Genomic DNA, 26,254 nt, shown 5'->3' with positions numbered 1-26,254 from the left:
AAAGCAAAACAAAAAAAGCCCACCACAAAACCTCTCCCACACCCACCACATAACTGGAATGAGCATCAGTCAGGGTACCCAGCCCCTAGATTAACATGAGAATATTAAATTAGCAGTTCATTAGTGACAGACATCTGCATCAACAGGAGTTTTGCTTCATGTCTGTCACATCACCTGCAGGATTCACAGAAGCCTGAAACATCACCTCACACCTACTGCCTTCACTTGGGCGAGACCCGACCAGCAAGAGTCAATGCCTCAGAATACAGCACTGTTAGGACAGACCAGGAGGCATGGCTCCTGATCCCCTACTGTTAAGTCACCAAAATCACCACAGAGAGGGTTGCGTCTGTGCCCTTAATTTACTATGGATTAAATCTGCTTTGAGTGACTGCATTGTCAGGTCAACCTGTGAGCACTAGCCCGAAGATGCTAACAGTCCAGCTGAAGGAGAAACTAAAGGTTCTGTAGATATGACTATCGCTTCCATTTCTTTCATTAGTCAGTACTACAAATCTACAAAGGATTACACTGAAGAAGAGCAGTGGCTGATCTTCAGTATCCTGCTTTTTGTTGATGGCAATGAAATTGTTGTGGCTGATAAGCTTTAAGTAAAGATGAGTAAAGGCTTTTTAAGACAATATTTCCCCACCAGTATTACAATGAGCAAAAATGAGGGGCTGAAAGAGGGGCAAAAAGAAAAAAACAAATTAGATATCTATCTATCTATCTCTCTCCACAAACCCCCAAAACAAGGCCACACACTATCACTGATCACCAGCTAAGGCTACTAGCTTTTAAACCAGCCCAGCTGAACCCTGAGCACATGCGTATTTCTTTGAAAGACATCATGAAGCAGGACCGAGCCGCCTCGGTGTGTTACAAGCACAGAGGCGAGTAAATATTCAACTAATTCATCCATCCATTCACTTCCGCTTATCATTTTCAGGGTCACGGGGGGCACTGGAGCCTATCCCAGCTGTCATAGGGCGAGAGGCGGGGTACACCCTGGACAGGTTACCAGTCTGTCACAGGGCCAACACACAGGGACAGACAACCATTCGCACTCACATTCAAACCTAGTGGCAATTTAGATTATCCAATTAACCCATCCCCACAAGCTGCATGTCTTTGGACGGTGGGAGGAAGCCGGAGTACCCGGAGTGAACCCACGCAAACATGGGGAGAACATGCAAACTCCACACGGCCTGATGGTGGAATTGAACTCAGGACCTTCTTGCTGTGCGGCAACTAATTCAATCTCAGGAAAATAAAATGCAGGGCTTTCATTCATAACAAGTGAGCATCCCACCAAAGAAAAATCAACTGGATACAAGCTTAAAGCAATCTCCTGGTGGGTAACATACAAACGGCTGGACGAGCAAACTAGACAACCCTGACATTTGTTCTGTTCTCTGAATACTACAGATTTTAATAATTCAGCTATTTCTTCAGAGTAGATTTGTGGCCATCACAACAGAGTTTGCACATTTGCCTTTAGATGTGATCTCACTTTTGTGAAAAATGTACACACCTCTTCAAGCCTAAATTAGAACAACTAATCAACCAAGGTTCTCACAGTTTTAAGGCATGCCCCACACCTATAGAAATATTTTGAGAATATGCGGACATGTGTGAGTGAACTATGGACGAGGGACTGCAGCATTGGAGAATGGACCTCTGGAGTGTGGAAAAACTAGCCAACACTGCTGAAGCTGTGTACCAAGCAATTCAATCTTTAAGGTGTACAAAACACTCACAATATGTAGCAGCAATACAACAAACCACTTAAGCCCATGTGGTGCAGAGGCTGGCACTCTGCTGTTCCTGCAGTGTGAGAGCTGTAAGGTGCGTGCCTCAACATGGAAACCTCAGTTTACACCTGGAATTGAAATGAGCCATCTGTTGAGCCCTTGAAACTACATCTGTACATTTCTAACAACAATGTCCTCTGATGACCTGACTAACATCTCACTTTGGAAAACATTTTGGTTTAGAAATGAATAACATCCACTGCTGAAGTATTGATCCTAACCATTTAGTCCCCGTGTTCAGTGGACTTGGAACATTAAAAGTATCACAGTGTTGCCTGGTAAGTGACACAAGTTAGGTGATGTTTCAGGACTTGAAAAGGGTAGAGGGGTGGGCAACTGCTTTTACTAAAAGTTTGTTTGAAACAGCACATTCTTAAGACTAAACACAGGATTTAAGGAATGGGATAACTTTCAAACCCTCAAACTGTAATTTGTAATGTTTAAATTTGGACATGCAGCCAGTTCTGCCAGGCCCTTCTCACTGACTTTCCATCCCCCCACAAACAGCATCAATGGAAACTTGATCCTCAGATGAATTTAGTGAATTTCAAAGTTCCTATTTGAAGAATATCTACCTGACAAGATACATTTATGTTTTATGTTAGTGAAAGAAAATATCTACCTCCAGGCCTTTCACTGCTTTGCTTCATGTACAGCAAAAGACTATAACAGGTTAAATGAGCAACTGGTATACATTTTTTTCCCATAAACTTCTTTGCATAGTTCAGTGTTCTAAGTTGCCAGGTCTTGTATAGATATTTGCAAGACCAGTAAATGCTGAAAGTCCACACTGGGGGCAAACATCTAACCTTTTACAAAACATATCACGTCAGGCACGTATTCAAAAAGAGTTGCTTTCAAATGAGTGGCGTTACATCTCAGGTCCCCATTCCATTTATGCTGTGTTACAGTGAAAGGGGCACATGCCCGCTGAGCATGGAGTATGTAAGTGGATCATGTGAATTAGACTCTTTTGCACTGTATGTGCAACCATGTGAGTTTCTTTAGAACAACTGAAACTCCAAAGCAGGTCTAAGAGCCAAATACAAGTCGAGATGTCGATTGACTTTCTCAGCTGGCAAGAGCAGACATTTTACACATGTCTACAAACAGAAGGTCTTTCTTTCACCTGATGGGCATGTGCGTGTCATTTGTTGAAGGAAAAAAAAAAAAAAAAAAATTCACTGTCAGACTAAGGTTACTTCTACAGTCTGTTACTGAGTTTTGCTGCTGAGAGCTGCAGCTCCACAATGGTGGAGAGCAGCCAGCTGTGGCCTCTTTGAGGCACTGGAATGCTGTGGTCCTTGACAGGTTGGCGGCCTCTTTGCTGTGTGCTGTGGAGAGCTTAGAGGGGCATGAGCCTGGTGGTGTGGAACAGGAGGGGGTTCAGGTCCTCAGCATGGACAGCTCGATGGAGCGACGGCTCGGAGCGACTCCGCTCGATTTTCGGCAGCAAATCTTGCACCTGCTCAATGGACACCAGAATCTGAGGAAGGACAGAAATATTAGGAAAATTACAGACTAGTTTTGTCAACATTACGCAACTACATTGCATATGGTTTGGCAGTCACCTGATTTAAAGGATAGTATGAATTTACAGGCAACTACAATGACACGTCCATGTCTTGCAAATTATTTGTATTGAGCACTCCGATTTGCTTTTCCAGAACTTTCATTAAAGCATCCTGTGCAAGATTCCTCACTGGTGGCCTACAGTCCTGCTGTATCTTGCTTTACATCAAAAATTTCTCCAGGTCTTTATGTTCACCTAAATTCTTCCAAAAACAAATCCTCTTTAGATTGATACAGAGGAGTGGCTGTGGCTCAGGCAGTACAGTAGGTCAACTACTAATCGGAAGGTTGGTGGTTCGATCCCTACAATAAATGATCATCTTTCTGACAGAACCCAGTTGTCGCCAAAAGTTTTGGATAAAGTAAAAGTTTCAAGTTAAATTTAAAGAAAGCCCTTAGAATGTCGAGTCACAGGACATTTTAACATTGCAGGATATTTTTTATTAAAGTGATAAACGATAAACCATACAAGACTGACCTGTGGAAAAAGGGGCCTTTCATCACGTTTAAACTTCAGGCAGTCGACGATCAGCCTCTTCATTGCTTTGGGTGAGGTACTATACAGCTTACTGAGGTCTGGAGACAGGTAACCACGTCCAACCATGAAGATTATCTGACAAAGAAAAAGAGGACCGAACAAGGTGAGCTACAGAACAAACGTAAGTATTACATCAAAGGTCTGAAGACAGCTTAAGAAACTGGGCCACAAGTCAAGTCACACAAAATTTGCTTCATGTGTTCCAGATGAATTATTTAATTCAGAGTTACATTTAACAGTTTATCTACTGAACTCTACTAATATTTGTTAGTTTTTTGGAACTGTGACTTACTCTATGGCTATATTTTTAATGTTAATAGTAATTAACAAAATCTTCAGAAAGAGTCAGTCAGATATTTTAGACTGACTCAGTGTTGTGTGTTAACATAAACTAGAATAAACTGGGTAATGGAACCTGGTCTCTGTTGTTGATATTGGAGTAAGGCAGGGTTCCTGACATCAGCTCAAACAGAACTACTCCGTAGCCATATACGTCTGACTGGAACGTGTATGGGTTTGTGTCCTGCATGCGGATCACCTCAGGAGCCTAATGAGAGGAGAGAGGAAAAAATGAATTAAAAACTGACAAAGAGGTACTTTAACACTACCGATTACACTAATTTAGCTTTTTGTAAAGATGTTGTGACTTAACCAGATTAGAAGCAAATACACTACAAACCCTTGTACATAAAAACTGCATGTATGGATATAGGGTCTATCAAATAATGTGCGTGTGACCTTTACAGTGTTTAAACAAGTGGATGGAAAACTTCCAGGGTTCCAATATACAATGAAAAACCATCATATTTCTATTATTCTGCTTTACAGTTAATGATACAGATGTGACTTGATGTTATTTACAGTAATCACTTTTCAAGAAAAGTCGTCAAACGAACAATATAACTTAACCTGTCAAGACTCAAGATGTACACAGGTTATAAAGGACAACATTAACATGCATCGGTAATAGTATGCATCAGCCGCTCATTTTGCAAGTATCAGCAGCTGAAGAATGACATGATGTAAAAGTATTACTAAAGATCAACAATTTCTTTACCAAAACTGTTTTTTTGTGGTGTGTGGCACCCAGCACAGTCAGAACCTGACATCTCTTTGGTGCATGATTTCAGTCAACTCCACCAACTTGACTGACATGTGGCACTGTGACATGACACAACAGTCCCAATAGAAAAAGGAACCTGCCCAATGAGTGCTGTGGGAAGCTGGATAATCAGCCAATTGTGGCCACGGGCAGGATCAACACTGTTGCCAAGCTAGAACCGAGGAGTAATAACACTAATGACCGACACTGCAGTTTGTTATGTCTGTCGGCATAGCGACGTATCAGTGGGGACTTAAACACATTAGATTTCAGACAGAGCCATTGGTCTTTAGTAACTAGTTAGGAGGGAAAAAAGCTCCCTCGTAGAAAACAATTTAAGTAAGGGCAATGTCAGACTGAAGGTGAAAGAAGACACAGCCACAGTTCATGTACGGGTGGCTGTGGCTCAGGTGGTAGAGCAGATCAGCAACTGATTGGAAGGTTGGTGCTTCGATCCTTGGCTTCCCCAATCTATATGTCAAATATCCTTGGGCCAAGATACTAAACCCAAGTTGCCCTCGGATGCGTTCATCGGAGTGTGAATGTAGATTAGTTTGCACTTGTGTTTAGAAGTGCTTATGTGAACGGGTGAATGAGGCATGTTGTATACAGCGCTTTGAGTACTCCGGAGAGTAGAAAAGCGCTATATAAGAATCAGTCCATTTACCATGTAATCAAGAGTCAAGTTAAATGTTCTAGCTGCTGCCATGTTGGATTTTTAAAATCAATGTCACGAGGACAGGTGGATCCGACTGGCAAAACAAGAGATTCTGTATGCTGAACTTAAACTGAAATTTTCAAATTTAATAGGACTTGAAACTAGCAATTTAGCCCAAGAACTCATCTGAAACAGAATTGAGTACTCATACAAAGGAGCAGAGGCTCATTTTGCTCTAGTGTTCTATAAAACCCAAAATCTTTTCAAAAACTGCTCCCCCTACTGGCCTTAAAATGTCATATAGACTCTGAGCTCTACAATAAACATGTTAAGTATCCTTACCATCCAGAGAATGGATCCGCTGGGTTGTTCTACCTGCTGAGAGCCAGTCCATCGAGCCTTCACTGTAGCCAAGCCAAAGTCACCGATTTTAACAGTCCAGCCCTCATGGAGAAAAATATCTGGCAGCAAATCTCAGAAAAATACAACAGACAGCTGCTGGACGTTTTCATGGTATCAGTTACTGCATAAACATTTCACAAGAAAGAAGTTATAAAAAGTGAGACTGACAGAGGAAACTACCCAAAGTAAACAATGGGAAACAAAGAAATGTCCACCTGACAGTGTGGAATGACTCGACAAACTCAAATTTAATACCTCAGTTTCAAATTCAAATGTTTGTCCCTGACAGCAGCGATGCACCGTATCATCTTAAAATTGGCCTCTTCATGAAAACAAGGGAGAGGTGTCTTCAAGGTAAGAGTCAGCATAGAGTTTGTTTCTTGTGTTAAGAGTACTGACACATCACAGTTTTAATGGTTTGGCTGCTCTGTATATCACTGTCTATTAAAAGGAAATGCTTTTTGTGTGTTGTTAAACCTTTAATAACTGCAGAGCATGAGGCTCAAATTAGCACGTGTGATTACGGGTTAAAAAGGTACAGCTATCTAAACTCAGAAACACACAATGACTGCACTTATGTACACCATGCACAAGAGAAGGATACTGTTTGATTTTAGATCTCGATGAATTATGTTCTTTGCATGAAGATAACTGAAAGAAAAAGCAAAAAAACCCAATTTGAAAACTAGTAAATTAAATTCATGGGTGCCAAACATTTGTATACAGAATGAGCTTCTTGCACTACAAAAAGACTTTATGTCTGCTACTTGGCCTGACTAAGTGATGATGGTGAAATGGAATATTGCAGCAAGTCTTACTCCATGCCCTGTGCTGTCTGTCTGGCCACATCAATGCGACGCACAGTATCAAACTTGCTCTCTAAGACATGCAGATGGCGGTACAGGCTGCTGCCTTCACACCATTGTGTGATGATGGCAAAGTTGGGCTTAGTCATGAAGCCCATGAACAGCAGGATGTTGACGTGGCGGGTCTTCCTGTAGAGAACAGAAATAGTGAAACTTAGAAATTCCATTACCTCATCCGCAGTCAGAAAGTTATAGTCACCACATTGTTAAGAGTTAAATTAAAGTGCTATAACAATGTGAACTGGTGTTAATAAAACCAGTTTATGCAGCGTTAAAAATACTAATATCATTATCATTATTAATAACTCCACCACCAGCAGCAGTTGTGGAAAGATTTGTGCAAATAAAACCAAGTTAAAGTCATGTAAACCACTGCTCACCGCAACACCTGCATTTCATTTTTAAAGGCTTGTAACTGCTCAGGCGTTGGCTCTTTGACTTTGAGGATCTTGATTGCCACATCTCCATGCCACTTTCCCTTGAAGACAGTTCCAAAGGAGCCAGAACCTATTCTCTTCTGGATGTTGACTTCTCGAGAGTGGACCTCCCAGTAGTAACTTGAATCTCTGTTGCCTCCTCGGTGCTGAAACAACAGATTGACTGTTAAATTTGTTAAAAAGAGATAGCAGTTCAATGCATTCAAAGGTTGCCCTTGTGAATATGTAAAGTGACCAGTGGCCTGTGAACAATGTTAAAGACACCCTACCACTTTCTTTTTGTCATCAGAGGACGAGGGCTTGCGCTCCCTGGGTTCCGAAGGGGACTTTGGTGGCTTCTTCCCTGGAGAGCCAAAAGAAGAGGGCGGGCTGGTGGAGGGCTTAGGTGAGGGTTCAGGACCTGCAGCAACAAGAGACAGCACAACATAAGTGTCATACATAGAATAACAAATGTATTCTAAAACAGAAGAGAGGGGGAAAAATGGAAAGCATACCTATTGTGTTGTTGAACTTTAGTGCTTCCTAAGAGGAGATATGCAACAAAGTTATTTTGATGAATACACAGTGGAGGTGACAATCCTTCAAGCAAAAGCAAACAAGCAGCCAACACCGACCTCTATAATCATGGCAGAAGCAGGGTCCAATGTGCTGACCATATGAACATTGGGAGTAGATGTGGAGCGATGCCTCTGTAGAGACTGACCATCTCCGCCTGACATGGGGAAGTGAAAGGTTGAGGATGGGGATGGGGACAGGTGGCCCATTCTGAGCAAAAAGAAAGAAGGCCAAAATTTTGATTAAAATATACATTTCACAAAATAAAGCAATGCTGCAATTTTGATAGAACGCCATCTGCCCAGCTTACCCAGAAGGCTCTGGGGTTAAGGCTGGGTTGCTCTGCGTGGGGGAATTTTCTGGCAGTATTATCTGTGGGTATCCATCTGGGCAAGGACTGGGATCAGAACTGGACATAGGATTGAAAGAAAACAATTAAACAATATCACAGAAGTTTCATACTATTCAGGCTCCAATTATGTGCAACATTTCTGTTATTTAGTACTAAATAATTTAGTAAGTGCATATTTGCACCGTTTTTTTAATGTCAAGTCTGAATCTGATCATCTAGGCACATCACAAAAAGATGGTCCGTATATCTCCATTTTTCCCTGAAACTGTTCTGAATTTTAAGAACTTCAGGTGTTTTAATTGTTTTTCAACATCATTAGGGCTGGGCCATATCATACCGTTCACGTTAACACTGGTATAACGTTCGGCAACGATAAGAAAATGAAATACCGCGATAGAATATGGGTAAAACTTTGTTTTTTGTTTGTTTGTGCCTTTGTTTTCATACGCACATGGTGGAAAAAGCAGGGCGGCGACGGAGAATGAGAAGGGCGAAAGCGGATCGTTGAATAAAACGGATGAACCAGAATTGGTTTGTAAAAATGCTGCAACTTCAGTGGTGTGGCACTGGTTTAGCTTTTGTCTGTCAGATACACGACAAAGCACTATTTTTGGTAGCGCATGCTAGCGGGCCGTCGTTATTACCGTGTTTTTTGGAAAATACGGCACTTAAAATCAATCCTTTGATTTTTCTGAAAATCAACAGTGCCCCTTATAATCCCTTGTGCCTTATGAATTCTGGTTGTGTTTACTGACCTCGAAACGATTTTATGTGGTACACGGCGCTGGAAAAATCTGTCAAATGTTTTAGTACGACTTTGCTAAGCTACGAACCCGCACCGCTTGATGGATTGTTGGAGCATTATGGCTATCGTAGGTAGGAGCCTCGGAGTGATACATACTGTGCGTCAACATAATATTACCGTATTGTGTGTGTATAACCTCTTTCTAAGTTTTGTGGATATTATACATGGTTATATGTCAGCCAATTTCCACTGCCTTTAACTTTAACTAGAGAACGCACATAAACAGGCAGCTGTTTTTTTTTGTTTTTGTTTGTTTTTTTTAAGTGAAAATAAATTATTAGAGCAAAAAAAAACCCATCAAAGTTGTGGAGTTGTAAAGTATTTTGTCTAGTGTCAATTATATCGTTATCAAATGTATATTGTGATAAATATTTTTGGTCATATCGCCCTGCTCTAATCAATCAGTCCCAATAAAGTTATTTACAAAGACTAAAGTAAAAGACTATTTTAAGAGTGCAGAAGGAAAATTACAGTGTGTAAAAATCATTAGATTTTAGTAGATGGCAGATTGCAGTCAACTAAATGTTGTTGTTGGGTTTTTTTTGGTTTTTTTAACCCTCCCAATTCAAGTTCATAATCCTAGCTACGTTGGCTGTTCTAGGAGAAACGTGTTAGTCAGCTAAGACAGTGAAAGAGGCCAATATGAGTTGAGTGAGTTGTTGAGGATATCCTGAACTAAGGAGCTCGGAAAGAAAAACGTCCGAACTTTGAGTTTCTTGGAAGACGTTTCACCTCAGATCCGAGAAGCTTCTTCAATTCACAGCTCCTTAGACGACAATGACCAGGATGACCAAGAACCTTCACACACATATCCTGACCTTTTCTTTTGTAAACGCTGCTGTTAGCATTTAGAGAAACTCTCTTTGAAGTGGATCCAACATTGTTGAACTTAAACATTTAGCGGACAAACTCCTATACACAAGGAGAATACACTCAAACTGTTTATCAGAAGGAAAGTGTGATTTTTAGGACACTGCAGTCTAACGTTAGCTGGCCAACTCTTATAACCAGCCGTTTAGTTGGCAGTCAGCTGTCTGGAGTCTAATTACAATAAGTAATTGCAATAATATTGGGAATAAAGAAGCATGTTTTTGCATGTTTTTGTGTGCTAGAGCCTTGACTGCAGTTCAGGAGATGAGGCTTGAGGTGAAGAGGATGAGGTGGAAATGAGGAAAGAGCATTTAAAAGCCTTTTGTGATCTTTAAAGGCTTACTATGTAAGCCTTTAAAGATCACAAAAGGCTTACTATGTATGTCTCTACATAAAACATGATTAACCAGAATACAATGTTCATCTCAGCCACTGTAATCAAAATTACAGGGCAACATGGCAGCTATAAAAAACACAACAACTAACAAATTAAAAAAACAACAAAAAACTGTATGGCCTGTATGTCGACATCATGTTGCAAAGTCTGGAAAATATCGTCTGAATCCATAGAATTGTGGCCCTCCTTAAAAATAGGACTTATTTTCCAACTAGCCACCTTCTCTTGGTGAAATATTACCAGCAAAGCATCTGGTACAGCCAACGATAAACACTACTCCAACTCACCGCTCTCTTATAGTATCCATGTCCACACACACAGTGGGGACCTTGCTACTGCAGTGTTGGTGAAACTTGTAGCCACATGTCTGACATCTGAAGCCATTGAAAAGGAACTTGTGGCAAAAATCACAGTAAGCCAGCTTGAAGAAAGTTTTGCGTACCTATACAGATAGAGTTCATGAAATTTACTTTGCAGTAATAACATTTAAGACCATCAAGGCTAAAAACAGCAGCAATTCAATTAGAGTATCACAGGCCAAAAACGTATGAACAAAAGGTATTTCACATAAGCTATGAACATTTTATACACAGGTATGTGAGATACTTACAAAGTTGTGCATGGTCAGGGGAATATCATCCAGGACCTCAACTAAAAGCTCCTCTCCAACTAGAGGAGTTATGTCTGTGTCCCAGTCCGTCAGTCTTTTTCGACTAGAGGGGCAAAAAAAGGAACATTTAGAAGCAATTTAAACACTCTTTGTACATATCACCAATATTGAAACCCCTTTCAAGGTTTAAAATGGCTAAGATAACAAAAAAATAACAACGGAGAGGTCTTCATTATCCTAATTGACCAATGCACTTAATTTGTATATCAATGAGTTTCTCAGAAATGTCAACAACTGTTTATGGTGCGAGAAAACAGTTTACAACTATGTTGAAGCATCAAAACTGCTAAATTACAAATTCTACCTTTAAGCTGTTGAATGTTCACAGACAGCTAGAGTAAAATTTTTACTTTCATTCATTTTTCTCTTTAAAGTGGATCTTTCATGGTCATTTCCAACTTTTATCCTGAGATTCTACTAGCGTAGCTAAAGTTTGAACAGAAGGTCAGTGATTCTTTCCCTTTGTTAAGACTGTTTTAATATTTAATGAAGCATAGGAATGTTACCCATCGTTACACAGGAAACCCTTCAAATGCATTATGGTAACAAAAAAAAAAAAAAAAAGAAAAAAAAAAAGAAAAAAAAAATACACAATGAATAATTAATTGTATATTAGTTGTTTATCAATGCATATTGACTTTTCTACCGTTTCAGCCTTTGAATCAACTTCACATTACATCTTCAGCCTCTGTTATATACATGTGTTTGTCTAACATGTAGTCTTGTGACAGCTGTTCACTGTTGCCTCTCAGAGTTTCATGTGGGCTAAAAGGAATGCAAAGTCATTTTCCAATATGATGTGAGAGGACGTGGCACAAACAGCAGTGCAATCTTACCCTCCTAGAAGGCGAAATACAGCACAGCACTCTTGGCTCAGGCCTCTCACTTTGAGCGCTTTATCTAGAATCTCATGCACAGTCTGTCCTTGGCGGACATTCACCTGAAAACAGAATGCCATATTTGAATAAGTGTGACTTTGACATGACATTCTCTGATCACACAGGTAACACTTGGGTAAAATGGCAGTAACAAAGAGCATCAATTTTGACCATACAAGAAACAAACATTACATTAGATGATGCAGGTTACTGTTCCCATTATGTGTTTAGGAATGTGGAATGTAAAGCTACATGTAAATGTGGCTGAATATGATTCTTTGCTTTCCAGCTTTTTCTTCATGCTGTAAGTGGGAAATAAATTCCTCAGTCTCTGTCGCCATCTCTCTCATCTCCCCTTCCCTAGTTAGAGGTGCACACAGGAGAACAAACAAGAAAGACAAAAAGGGGCATCATGTCTCTTGTCTGAAGAGCTGCAGATGGGAGGAAATACCATGAGCAAATCAACCGTTCTTTCTGTACCACACACCTAAAGGTTTAGAGTAATAGTGGGTGGATTGAGCAGAACTAGAAGGATCTGTACCTCTCAAGAATCAGGAAACGGGCAGGGAAAATCATCACAGACCCCTCACACCCTGGACACAGACTTTTTGATCTGCTGCCCTCTGGCAGACGGTACAGAAGCCTGCAGACCAGGACCACCCAACATAGGAACAGTTTCTTTCTCCTCGTCATCTCCCTTCTTAACAGTTGACCTGTCACACTGCTCCCACTGCCAGACTGCAACTGCACCTTATGTACATTCTGTAGTAGGGCTGCCACGATTAGTCGACTAGTCACGATTACGTCGACTACCAAAATCGTCGACGACTGATTTAATAGTTGACGCGTCGTTTGAAGCTTTGTAAGATCACAAAAGACGCAGGAATGAGTAGTAGGATTTAAGAGTGTAATAACGGACTGAAACAGAAGAGGGCAGCACTGCATGGATGCCAGCTGCCGTTAAACCCTGAAGAAGAAGAAGCTGTGTCCCAGAATTCATAGCGCAGCCCAGCTCAATTTCCAACAACGGCGGCAGCTAGTTAGTTTTAAAATTACTCTTATTATTCTTTTCTGGGTCACAAAATAAACGTAGCTGTGTAAACCTCAAATATTTGCTCAGTTTATCAAGACGCCACATATTTTCAAAAGCGCGCCGACGTTTTCGGAGACATCTGTTACCCACTAGCTCGATAGCTAGCTAGGCTCACTAGAGCCCGTGAGAACACCGGACTCCCGGCAAATCGTTTTCAAACCCACCGCCTTCTTTCGCTACTCAGGTTAAACATACATAAGTCACTTAGATAACTTAAACATGTTATTGTTTGGCTTTTTTTTGTATTTTATTTGTTCCTGAGTAAATCGGTTTGGCTGAGATTAAAGTTATAGTTTTTACACAGCTGAATAAACGTCAAGCAGACAGCTGATTATCAGAAGTGTGAGATGCTCGAGAATTTACTCCGGTGTCCTGTTATATTTTAGATAGCAAGGAGTTTATTAAACTTCACCGAAACAATCTGTAAAATTCATTAACATTTAATAAACTATCATCCTGTCTTTATTTTTAGTTAGCACATACCTTAAACACTTAAAGCTGTAAGCTAATGATAGTTATATATGAGCAGATGCTGCTGGTGCAATATGCTGTACGTTTTACGTCCAATGGATGATGATCTGATTAGTCGACTAATCGCAAAAATAATCGGTGACTAGTCGACTATCAAAATAATCGTTTGTGGCAGCCCTATTCTGTAGTATTCATTCCACCTCATTTCATTTCTGTATTTTATGTATACAAGTTTAGATTCGTTATTTATAGTTGTTTACACAGCTTTGTGTATGTATGTGTAATGTGTGTATATAGATGTGTGTGTGTGTGTGTGTGTGTGTGTGAGATTTACATTGCTGTGCTTGAGAGCCACCATCTACCAGAACCAAATTCCCTGTATGTGTCTGCACATATACTTGGCCAATAAACACGATTCTGAACTAACCTTTTTCAAAATGAAACGAACTGAACTACATCCCGACTACCGCTTACACATCTGGGCGCTAACTTAGGCTGAGACCCCATCTAAATGAACCTCTCCATAAAACCTTTTATTTCAATAGTCACCTGAAAATAAAAAAAAAATATCTACTGAATCACCAGCCAAATGTCATTTTAAAAAATAAATATAACTTCAATTTACACATCATTATGGCTAGGGCTGCTCAATTACCGTAATTGTCGGGCTATAAGCCGCTACTTTTTGCACAAGCTTTGAACCCTGCGGCTTTTAGTCAGGTGCGGCTTTTCTATGGATTGTCCATGAGCGGATTTGTTTTGTTTGTTCCGCTGTTGTACGGCACTACGTTGCCTGGCGGAAGGATCGGGGTTCAAGAGTGGTATGTTGGTCACATGTCCATCCGCCAGGCAACGTAGTGCCGTACGAAGTAGCGCGAAAAGCAAACTTCAAAGTAGCGCTACGCGTTCAGCGGGAGGTGTGGATGACGAGCGGCGATAAACTTGCGAAAAGCAAGTTATGCTCAACTCCACCATTGGATTCTGACAGCGTGGAAAAGTGTGAAAACATCCACGATCACCAACGGATTTCGAAGGGCTGGACTGTTGCATGATGGAGAGGAGGACACCGCCACGGCCCTTCTGAGGGTGTTCGACTCTGAAACTGACAAAGAGGATTTGTTTGGTTGGTTTTGAAAGTGACAACGAAGGAGAGAAGCGGAGAGTGGATGACGAAGCCATCCTGAGCCTGTTTGTATCCGACACTGGAGAAGAGGACTTTGGTGGTTTTAGTGCGCAGGAAGAAGAGAAAGATGGTGGTGAATGACTGACTTTTCTTCTTGTTAAAACAGTGTCACTGCACCTGAGCCTAAAAGGTAGTCCGAATCTATTTTTCTGGTGTGCTGTAGGTTATTATGTACTACATTTGTTACTCATTTATGAAGCACAGTACATGTTTCGTACTTGTAATTACCGCTACTTGTACATATACCTAAAAAGTTATGCAAATATGCACCCATAACTTGTTTTTCAAAATATTAATAAAAGTGATGTCTCCAAACAGCCGTCTCTTTCCTGACAATTCGCTTTGTGCATATTCTCTTACATATGATGAGTCAACATTGAAACACCTGCAGCTTTTAGTCAGGTGCGGCTAATGTATGTACAAAACAGGATTTTCCCCTGATTTTAGCTTGTGCGGCTAATATTCAGGTGCGCTCTGTAGTCCGGGAAATACGGTAATCGAATTTTAATCACGATTATGATCTGGGCTTTCAACGATCATTAAAAATGACTGAGCCGATTATTAGCCCCTCCCTCATTTATCCGCGACACCTTAAAGGCCGGTCCGTGAAAATATTGTCAGGCATAAACCGGCCCTTGGCGCAAAAAAGGTTGGAGACCGCTGATTAAGAGGACCCGAGGGAAGCTCGAAAAGCTCGGAAAGCTAAGCAGAAGTTATTTGGAGAGGAGAGTGACTGCCGTTGGTTGAAAAGAGAGGTTAAAAAAAAAAAAAAAAAAAAAAAAAAAAAAAAAAAAAAACTTCAGTGGTGTTGTACACTATTTTATATTATTATTTAAAGTCATTATTCAATACATTGTTATTGTTAACCCTTTAAAGCCGGTCAGAGCAGCATGCTCCGTTTTGTGTAACTATTTTTAAATCCCTGTAGAACCTGAACCGTGTAAGCTAGCGCAATATTTTTTTTTTTTTTGCATATGAAACCAGAGGAGTTGTACTTGCATCTTATGCCATCAGCTTGTCCTCGGTCACGGTTTCCTTCCACATATAGCTTTGCAAAAGTTGCATAAAAAGGGCTTGCAGGAACAAAAACATAATATTCCAGAAACACGCTTTGCCGATCCGATCAGCTGTTCGTAACACTTCCCACATTGAAACAGACGTCAGCGCGAACTATCGCATGTCCGCCATTTCCTGCCCGAAACCGGAAGTGACAATTTTCGCGGAAAATGTAGTTTTTTACTTGTAGGCTTTAAAAGCCTATACTGGTGTTTTTATAAGTCATGTTTGACTTTTCTGAATAGTTTCTGGGATGCTTAGAACTCGAATTGCACTGCTGGAAATAGTTTATTTTGATGCACATGCTGTTTTCTTTGCAAATTTGCATCATAGGATTGTTTTTTTTCGTTTTTCCTGCAGTGTATCTCCAAAATAAAACTATGAAGACACTCAAAATAGATTTCCTGTTGTTGTAAACTATTTTTTGCAACTTTTTTGTATTTAAAGTTTTGAGGGATAAACCTCTTAAATTTCTCCAAGTAGAAATATATGTAAAAAACAAAACAAAAAAACTATTTTCAATTTTTTTGTAGTTTATTGCACTTTTTTGCAATTAATGTAGTTACTATGGACTTAATGCATACATATTATTAAAATATGGGCTATAACAGTTGTATAGAAACTTGAAATGCTCCCACAAATGGCACTACAACATGTAAAAAAATAATATAAGCTCTGGCGGACTTGGTTCTATAGTAGGTCGTAAGGGTTAAATAAATATCGTCAAATAATCGAGATCTCAATTTCAGTGAAAATAATCGTGATTATCATTTTTGCCATAATCGAGCAGCCCTAATTATGGCATTAATTGCTTGGTTGACAGAGCCAACACAATCAACACCTTTGGTTATCCCAATGAAGAAAAACCAATTACATTTTTAAAAAAATAACAACAACACAGCACTTCATATTATCTCAAAAAGTAAGAAAGCACCTTCCTACTTGTCTGCTACAATAATATGTAGTGACATACCCTTGCCACCACACATGTGGAACTGTCAAACGTCAGCTGTGTGCTTATGTTAGCACATCACAATTGGCCAATAGGTTCTCTCATTTTGTGGCTGGTTTGGAGGCAGGGACTCAATAACCAACCTCTTCACAGTTACTCAGTTCTTCCCTACATTTCTATTCGGGACTGAGTGTCATGTCTCTCCCTTATAATGTTGACTAGTCACGATTACGCCGACGACTAATTTAATAGTCGACGCGTCATTTGAAGCTTTGTAAGATCCCAAAAGACGCAGGAATAAGTAGTAGGATTTAAGAGTGTAATAATGGACTGAAAAGGAAGATGGCAGCACTGCATGTACAAGGATGCCAGCTGCCGTTAAACCTCAAAGAAGAAGCAGTGTCCGTTATAGCAGCTGCGTCCAAATTCAGAAACCGCATCCTCCTGTGCCCGCATTTGTAGGCCGATTACGTTACAGTGACACGACGAAGACTGTCCAAATTCGAAGACTCCGACAAATGCAGCTGACAAATACGCCCTTCATTTCCCCAAATTTGAAGGATGGGTCGGGTGTATACTTTGTGGCCCAACCCATCCCAGAATTCATAGCACGGCCCTGCTCAGTTTCCAACAATAGCGGCAGCTAGTTAGTTTTAATATTACTCTTATTATTCTTTCTGGGGCACAAAATAAACGTTTAACATATTTTCCAGGCAAGAATGTAGCTGTGTAAACTTCAAATATCTGCTCAGTTTATCAAGACACCACATATTTTCAAAAGCGCTCTGACGTTTTCGGTAGGGGTGCAACGATACTCGTATCGATATTGAACTGTTCGATACAGTGCTTTCGGTTCGGTACGCATATGTATCGAACAATAAACATTTTTTAATTTATTTTATCAACTTTCCTTCTGACGATGCTGTCTGTGTTGAGCGCTCAGTGGATCTGCGCTCGACAGTGCAGCCTAGGCGGAGTAGTCGAACGCAGATTCACTGAGCGCAGGGCAAGCTAGCCAGACAGAAGTTAAGCTCTCCTTGCAACATGGCAAACTGAACCTCCCCCACCCTCATTCAGATCTGGCGTTTGGAAATATTTTGGTTTTCATGTGAAGTATGACCCTGAAGGTAAGAGCGTCATGGACTAAAGTAAAACAGTATGTTGGATGTGCCACACAATGCTCAATTACATGGGTGGGAACTAGTGTGTTAGCGCAGTTAGCTCGTTAACGTGTTGGCAGTCCAGCCCCACGCACGGGGCGATCGGCGGTAGCTCGTTAACGGAGATTTGCCGTGTTGTGGCGTTAACGTCATTTCAACGAGATTAACGCTGACAGCACTAGTGGGAACACAACGAATATGACTGCACATTTACGCCGACATAATCCTAGTGCAAAATCAAGTGGAAGCAGACAAAAAACAACAAGCACGCATGCTACAAACTTTACCAGAGTAAACATTGCACTCTATTACATTTTACACAGCTTTTTGGGGACGCAATTTGGGTTGTACATTTAGCATTCAAGAATATACTTTAATACAATGCACATGATTCTCCTTATGGGGACCTGATATGTTTAATATGCTGCAGAGAATATAGTCCAGAAGAAGCGTATAGTATAGCTTTTATTTTGGAAAGAGCCATTTCTCTGTAATAAACTCTCTTTTCCAAAGATGAGTGATTCCTCAATCAGATACAGGGCTCGCAAAATCACTAGCCCGATGTCCTGGGGCTAGCGATTTTTCCAGTCGGGCTACCAAAATCTATCTCTGCCCTGCCCGTCGGGCTATTGAAGGAAAAATATATGTCAATGCTTTTGCATTCTTTCGGAAATGTAGCTGGGTAATTATGTCATTGGCATCGGTGAGCCACTGTCAATATGTGACCTATTGAAATCGCGTTTGAATTTGCGCTTGTTTTTTTGCTTTCACTTTGCAATCGCGCGAACTGTGTATAGAGAGCGACAGCACTGATTGGTGAGTGATAATAATTTGCGCACCAACTACAGTGGGGCAAAAAAGTATTTAGTCAGCCACCGATTGTGCAAGTTCCCCCACTTAAAATGATGACAGAGGTCAGTAATTTGCACCAGAGGTACACTTCAACTGTGAGAGACAGAATGTGAAAAAAAAAAATCCATGAATTCACATGGTAGGATTTGTAAAGAATTTATTTGTAAATTAGGGTGGAAAATAAGTATTTGGTCACCTCAAACAAGGAAAATCTCTGGCTCTCACAGACCTGTAACGTCTTCTGTAAGAAGCTTTTCTGTCCCCCACTCGTTACCTGTATGAATGGCACCTGTTTGAACTCATCATCTGTATATAAGACACCTGTCCACAGCCTCAAACAGTCAGACTCCAAACTCCGCCATGGCCAAGACCAAAGAGCTTTCGAAGGACACCAGGAAAAGTATTGTAGACCTGCACCAGACTGGGAAGAGTCAATCTACAATAGGCAAGCAGCTTGGTGTGAAAAAAATCAACTGTGGGAGCAATCATCAGAAAATGGAAGACATACAAGACCACTGATAATCTCCCTCGATCTGGGGCTCCACGCAAGATCTCATCCCGTGGGGTCAAAATGATCATGAGAACGGTGAGCAAAGATCCCAGAACCACACGGGGGGACCTGGTGAATGACCTGCAGAGAGCTGGGACCAAAGTAACAAAGGTCACCATCAGTAACACACTACAACGGCAGGGAATCAAATCCCGCAGTGCCAGACGTGTTCCGCTGCTGAAGCCAGTGCATGTCCAGGCCCGTCTGAAGTTTGTCAGAGAGCACATGGATGATACAGCAGAGGATTGGGAGAATGTCATTTGGTCAGATGAAACCAAAGTAGAACTTTTTGGTATAAACTCAACTCGTCGTGTTTGGAGGAAGAAGAATACTGAGTTGCATCCCAAGAACACCATACCTACTGTGAAGCATGGGGGTGGAAACATCATGCTATAGGGCTGTTTTTCTGCCAAGGGGACAGGACGACTGATCCGTGTTAAGGACAGAATGAATGGGGCCATGTATCGTGAGATTTTGAGCCAAAACCTCCTTCCATCAGTGAGAACTTTGAAGATGAAACGAGGCTGGGTCTTCCAACATGACAATGATCCAAAACACACTGCCCGGGCAACAAAGGAGTGGCTCCGTAAGAAGCATTTGAAAGTCCTGGAGTGGCCTAGCCAGTCTCCAGACCTCAACCCCATAGAAAATCTGTGGCGGGAGTTGAAAGTCCGTGTTGCTCGGCGACAGCCCCAAAACATCACTACTCTCGAGAAGATCTGCATGGAGGAATGGGCCAAAATACCAGGGGCCCGTTCTTCGTACCTCGCTAAGTAGGTTAGCCGGATTAGATTGTTGACGATTTCGCGTGATCCTGGATCAGTCGGTTCCCCGAAGCTCATCTGGGACTTGCTGTCATAGCAACAGAGCCGTAAGCGTAAACCTGCTCGGGAGCAGGTTTACTTTATGTAAACAGGATTAGATCGCGGCCACGCAGGTATGTCCGCTTCATTTATACGAAAGCAACAGCGATATTTTTCCACTGTTTCACCATAAATAAATATTATCAAAGTAACTAAAGATAATGCAGCACTTGATCCTTTTATTGATTTCACACAGATACATACAGGTCATTTCCTAAAAAAGGGAAATGTACTATTAACATTCTATTACATGTATGTGATTATTACAGATGTAATTCATATTTCAGAGTAGTAATAGTAAATTACTTCGTGTAATCAAGATGAGAGACCACGGCTATAAAAGCGAAGGTGGATTTGGGAAGCCTGTCGCAGCCATGTCCTGTCCGTATACGCGACCAACCCATTGCGGAAGGTGCAAGATTGATAAGGAGAGTCCTCAGAATTCAGCGTATATTGCGGGACAGACAGGATCCTTTAGCTCAGCGCGACAGTGTGCTCATAGAGAGATATCGATATTCCCGTGAGGGTATTATTTACTTAACCAACTTGTTGACGAGGGGGTGCAGGACCACCACCTGTCTTTTTTTCCTCTGCCCTTTTCTTGGTTGCTGTTATGAACAAACTAACAGAGTATTACAGGCCAGTATTACCTTGCCAAGAGACGCAAAGCAATCTAAGAGATAAATATTACCATTCTGTAGAATACTCCTGTATTCCACTTTTACTTGTTCCCATGTTCTTGTGGGTCCTGTTGTGGCTCTAATGTGAAAGGGGATATAATATAACATATTATAATATAATATAATGCCATATGATATTGGACAATATAGTGTCATATGATAGATCTACCCTACCGCCTACTGGTGTTGGCCAGAGGGGCCGATGGCGCGATATGGCAGCCTGGCTACAACCGTAGCTGCCTCCACCAGTGTGTGAATGTGGGAGTGAATGAATAGTGGTATCGTAAAGCGCTTTGGGTGCCTTGGAAAGCGCTATATAAACCCAATCCATTATTATTATTATTATTATTAAATTACCTACGAGTTTGATTTGTCAGCAACTTTCTGCCAGCCCTCTCTCCTTGCTTTTGCAGCCTTTGCAGTGTTCTCTTGAGTTTTAATTAAACTCTGAAACTCCTGAAATCCCTCACTCATGAGTTCTTGCTCTGCTGCCGGAAAATACCGAGCACGCCCCTTGGACATTTTCGCCGACCAATCAGCGGGTTGCCGATCAATGTTTCTACTATCGATGCGTAGCCCCTTTTACGACACCCAGTGATGTCACATTCCTGCGTCCAGCTGTAGTAATCGTCAACAGCAGGTGTGTTCGGGGAACCGGATTAGCGAGCTCACGGTTAGCGCGATGATTTGATCTTGGATGTGTCATTTGATCTTGGATGTAGTAAGCGACGTACGAAGAACGGGCCCCAGCTACTGTGTGTGCAAACCTGGTAAAGACCTATAGTAAACGTTTGACCTCTGTTATTGCCAACAAAGGTTATGTTACAAAGTATTGAGTTGTATTTTTGTTATTGACCAAATACTTATTTTCCACCCTGATTTACGAATAAATTCTTTACAAATCCTACCATGTGGATTCATGGATTTTTTTTCACATTCTGTCTCTCACAGTTGAAGTGTACCTCTGGTGCAAATTACTGGCCTCTGTCATCATTTTAGGTGGGGGAACTTGCACAATCGGTGGCTGACTAAATACTTTTTTGCCCCACTGTATGTCCTCTGACATCGTCTTATCATTTGTTAGCTTACTATGCAAACATGACAAGTGAAATCTCCCGCAGCAAGCTTAAACATGTGAGAGGTTGATCGCGCAGAGAATCGCTGAGCGTTATGTGAGTGCGTGTGTAAAAGCAGCAGGATATATATTTTAGTTCTGCTGAGCCAAATAAGACAGGTCAGGGTGAAGAAGTGACAGCCAAAGAAAAGCTTACCGCAAAACTGAAAAGTTATGACAAATCAGACTATAAGGCAAAAATAAAGTGCAGCTTTATGGTTTCATGGACAAAGAATTTCTGTGGCTGCAATATGACGAGCTAAATAACCAGGGGTGCACATAAGTGGTCCGCAGGTGCGCATTCGCTGTCAAAATAAAAAACGCGCACAAGATAAGAAGTTGCAACGCGTGTTTGCGTACATAAGATTTTCTGGAGGAGGACAGACATTTGTTTAGAACTCTTAAAGATGTCGAAGAAACAAAATCCTTTAAGCAATTACTTTGGTGTTCCTCCACCTCCAAACAAATGTCAGAAGGAGTGCGAACCGCAAAAGAAGCGCGTATTCTGGGAAAAGTGGTTGCAGGAGGTGAGCTGGCTTCAAACAAATGATGAACGCACAGAGATGTGGAGCAGAATGTGCCGTGAAAATCCCACTCTAGCGGACAAAAACAGTGCTTTTATATGGACGCAAACGCGCGTTGCAACTTCTAATCTGGTGCGCATCTTTTATTTTGACAGCGAATGCGCACATGCGGACCACTTATGTGCACCCGTGTAAATAACATAATGTTCTGCCGAGTGTGTCGTTGGTTTTCCCTCGATTTCTGAGTCGACAAGCGCCTTTGTTACTGGCACCAGTCATTTTAAGAAAGGCCCCCATTAGAACCCATGAGAAATGAAAGAAATGCATTACTGCTTAGTCTGCAATATCTTTCCCAGAACAAAACACCAATTGCAAACTAAAAATAAACCTGAAAAATCTGTTTAGAACAGCGTACTATGTTGCAAAGAGTGAACTACCACTGGCAAAATTTAGCAGTCTTTGCAAACTTCAAAAAGCAAATGGCCTAGATCTTGGTTCCACTTGCCTCTTACCTGTGACTTCAGTGGAAATTTCAAATTCAGGATCTGACAGACTGATTCATGTCCTACACAGTTCTTACAAGTTCATAGAAATTTCTGTTCAATTAGAACCAAGTATTTGAGTTGATGTTTGTAATTTTTATACAATGTTGTAATTTGTGTTTCAACAATTTTTTGATTAATGTTTTGTTTCCTTTACAATATTATACTTTAATGTATAATATTGTAAAGGAAACAAAACATCAATCAAAAAAATTGCTCTTTTTTTTATTCTGGCTACTTAAATTTATTTTGGGCGAATTTTGTGTATCGTTGCACCCTTAGTTTTCGGATATGTCTGTTACCCACCAGCTCGATAGCTAGCCGGGGTTCAAGGCTCACTAGAGCCGGTGAGAACACCAAACTCCCAGAAAATCGTTTTCAAACCCACTGTGTTTGGCTTTTTTCAGTATTTTATTTGTTCCTGAGTAAATTGGTTTGGCTGAGATTAAAGTTAGTTTTTACACAGCAGAATAAACATCAAGCAGACAACTGCTTATCAGAAGTGTGAGATGCTCGAGAATATACTCCGGTGTCCTGTTATATTTTAGATAGCAAGGAGCAGACGGCTGAGTTTATTAAACTCCACCGAAACAATCTGCAAATTTAATTAAAATTTTATAAACTAACATCTTGTCTTTATTTTTAGTTAGCACATAACTTAAACACTTAAAGCTGTAATCTAATGATAGTTAGATAAGAGCAGATGCATGCTGGTGCAATGAGCTGTACATTTTACATCCAATGGATGCATGATCTGATTAGTCGACTAATCGCAAAAATAATCGGTGACTAGTCGACTATCAAAATAATCGTTTGTGGCAGCCCTACCTACCTACTGCTAATACTACACAGATTTAGCACATGTGCTCATTATTTGTACAAAAAAGGTCCAGCAGAGAAGGGAAAAGCTCAGTTTGATGTGCTTTGGAAGGATCTGTACAGCTAGTAAAACTCACCTGTAAACACTGAGGATTTAAAAGGAGAATGCTCCTACATGAATCCCAGAGATTCATGTTGGATAATGCCATGAACACAGTGTCCTCTACACTGCCACTCATATCACTAAATTTAACACTGACATAGTGACAGGACTATGCAACAGCTACGCTTCAGTGTATGAAAACTTGACATCTAACAGGAATTACAAGTCAAATTAAAGGACGATGGTGGTAGGCACCATCTGAGAAACCTGATACCAACTGTCCAACTAGCTTACTCATTAGCACATTCTGAAAGATGTCAAACTGCAATTACAGTTACAACCAACAGTGATGGAAGATTTTTTCTCCCTCCTACAGAAGTGTTAAATGTCAATTGTTTTCTATCAAACAAGGCACTTTTTATAGTTACAATGTTTAATATAAAAAATGTCACTGGTCAAGACAAACATGGAGAAAAGTATCTCACCACTGTCCTCTGTTTGTTGGGGAGGTAGACTCGGATGGTTCCTCCACCTCGGGGTGGATCCTCTGGACTGGTCTCCCCTGAGGAGGAGTAGGAGGAGGAGGTGGAGGACATGGTGAGAGGCAGGAGGGAATTGGGGGAGGGCAGGGGGGGAAGGGAAGACACAGTACTTGGACACCAAAGCCTCAGGAGAGCTTCATGCACAGTGGGGTCCAGAGGAGTTTTGCCCTTTACCTAGAACCTACACAAACACAAAAAGAATATGAAAAAGTGCACATAGGTATGATAAAATTGATAACACACAGACTTTAACTACTTTTATAAACATTAATAGGTAATTAATGTTAGAAGAATACTACAAATACGTTTTTGGTCGCTCTCTTTAGGGGTTGTACAGCAGAAAATCTACCTCCGATAACCCTTCCCTAGCATCCTCATCTATCACACGAACCCTCTGTACCCCTCTCCTTCACAACATCCCCAAACCTTCCTCTTTTCCTCCTTGTCTAGAAGATCAGTCTTCAACATCCTGTGTTCACCATCACTCCTCTGCACATATCCAAATCAACTCAGCCTTGGCCAACTTTGTCTTCAAACCGCTCAACCTGAGGTGTCTCTTGGATGCACTCATTTCTAATTTTGCCCATCATAGTCACTCCTAATGAAAATGTTAACGTCTCCAAACTATACATCATAGCAGCTCTCACTACCATCTTGTAAACACCTTTCAATCTTGCTCCTGTCCTTCTGTCACGAATCTCCCCTGGCACTCGTCTTCCCCCTCTTTTACCATTTCTTTTGGATAAAAATCAATTAAATTAGTAAGAGGGAGTGCTATTTTCTGTCTCAACTACTGTACAACACGCTAGTAAAAACTTTAAAGTTTAAAAATCACATACTTTAAAGTGTTGTTGAAAATAACAGTTGTTTGATTAACCCAAACACTGAAACCTCGCGAAAGCTTTTTCCTGAGTTTTGAATTGTCCCATATACCGGTTAGCTTGTAATCCAGTGGCACCAACAACTAAGGTGTTCGCAAAGTGGCCTACAGGAGCAAGAACTAACTTTTTCTAAACGTTGTAGCTCATATTTGAGACCGGGCGAGCTTGGAATTAACATTGAAACAAACCGCTGACAAACAAAGTTGCACATTTGGTTAACAGCCGAAAGATGCTAACGCTAGCTCATATTAGCCCGGTAGCCTAGCATGGGATTCGACTGCCTTGTAAAATGACATTTCGAGTTTGGGGAAGCCATGTTCCTCTTGGAGCGCGAGTTAATTGTCTCCGGCTAACTAGCTGACTGCCTTTCAAGGTAATTTGTAGTAAGGAGGTGCGAAGCGATATAATAAAAACATAATTCCTACAAAGCAAAGTAATCAGAGTTTTCGGAAATTCCTCTTCGCTCAACCAGCTAGCAAACTAGCATAGCTAAGCATTAGCATTAGTTGGAACGGGAGAGATTATGTGGCTGCTTCAGTCACTAGCGCAGTTTACAGTTAAAAGCTTTAACGCGAGTCCCAGCCTGCTAAGGTTAGCAAACTTAGGGGTTTTACCACGGCGTCAGGCTGGTGCCTACTTAAGAGTCTCTTTTCAGATATGCAGCGAATAATTTCCTTGACATGCTCAACACAGGACGGTCCAGATTGTGCTATGCAGTGCTTACGGTGACAGCAAAATCTCCTTTCGTCTCAGTGTTCTGAAACAGTTGGGATAAATAAAAAGTTAAACTCGTACCTGTAACGGCCATCTTGAATTCTCGCAATCTGGAGGCGAATCTGTCAAGAACTTCAGGGGAAAGCGGAAAAACTCCATAAATGCTCTGTGCTCATTGGTCAACTTCTGTAGGCGCGTTCTTTCATTGGACAGAAGCTGCAATCCAAACGGTGGGAGCT

At 41.1% G+C, this 26,254-nt stretch overlaps 1 protein-coding gene across 1 annotated transcript; it reads right to left on the bottom strand.

Annotated features, from left to right (window-relative positions):
• Positions 1–736: 736 nt before the first annotated feature.
• Positions 737–26,137, bottom strand: araf (A-Raf proto-oncogene, serine/threonine kinase). The gene is made up of 16 exons (XM_085367110.1): positions 26,097–26,137; positions 24,364–24,601; positions 11,875–11,978; positions 10,979–11,081; positions 10,656–10,810; positions 8,255–8,353; positions 8,004–8,154; positions 7,884–7,911; positions 7,659–7,789; positions 7,333–7,535; positions 6,905–7,081; positions 6,691–6,737; positions 6,027–6,145; positions 4,340–4,471; positions 3,865–3,999; positions 737–3,300 (listed from the first exon to the last, which is right to left on the bottom strand). The coding sequence occupies exons 2-16, from the start codon at positions 24,472–24,474 to the stop codon at positions 3,160–3,162; spliced, it is 1,836 nt and encodes a 611-aa protein (XP_085223236.1). The 5' UTR covers positions 24,475–24,601; positions 26,097–26,137; the 3' UTR covers positions 737–3,159.
• Positions 26,138–26,254: the final 117 nt, after the last annotated feature.

This window comes from Diplotaxodon limnothrissa, linkage group LG12 (assembly GCF_057381915.1).
Source record: "Diplotaxodon limnothrissa isolate DT_005_m linkage group LG12, D_limnothrissa_male_GT1.1, whole genome shotgun sequence".
NCBI classification, from domain to species: domain Eukaryota; kingdom Metazoa; phylum Chordata; class Actinopteri; order Cichliformes; family Cichlidae; genus Diplotaxodon; species Diplotaxodon limnothrissa.
The sequence above is the reverse complement of the archived record's forward strand: the minus strand, read 5'-3'. Positions and strand labels throughout refer to the sequence as shown.

Excerpts from the sequence above, each read along its gene's own strand:
- araf (XM_085367110.1), bottom strand. The coding sequence starts at position 24,474 with ATGTCCTCCACCTCCTCCTCCTACTCCTCCTCAGGGGAGACCAGTCCA. Across the intron at positions 8,155-8,254 it reads TTAACCCCAGAGCCTTCTGG|AATGGGCCACCTGTCCCCAT; the intron begins GTAAGCTGGGCA and ends CTTTTTGCTCAG. Across the intron at positions 7,082-7,332 it reads AATGAAATGCAGGTGTTGCG|GAAGACCCGCCACGTCAACA; the intron begins GTGAGCAGTGGT and ends TGTTCTCTACAG.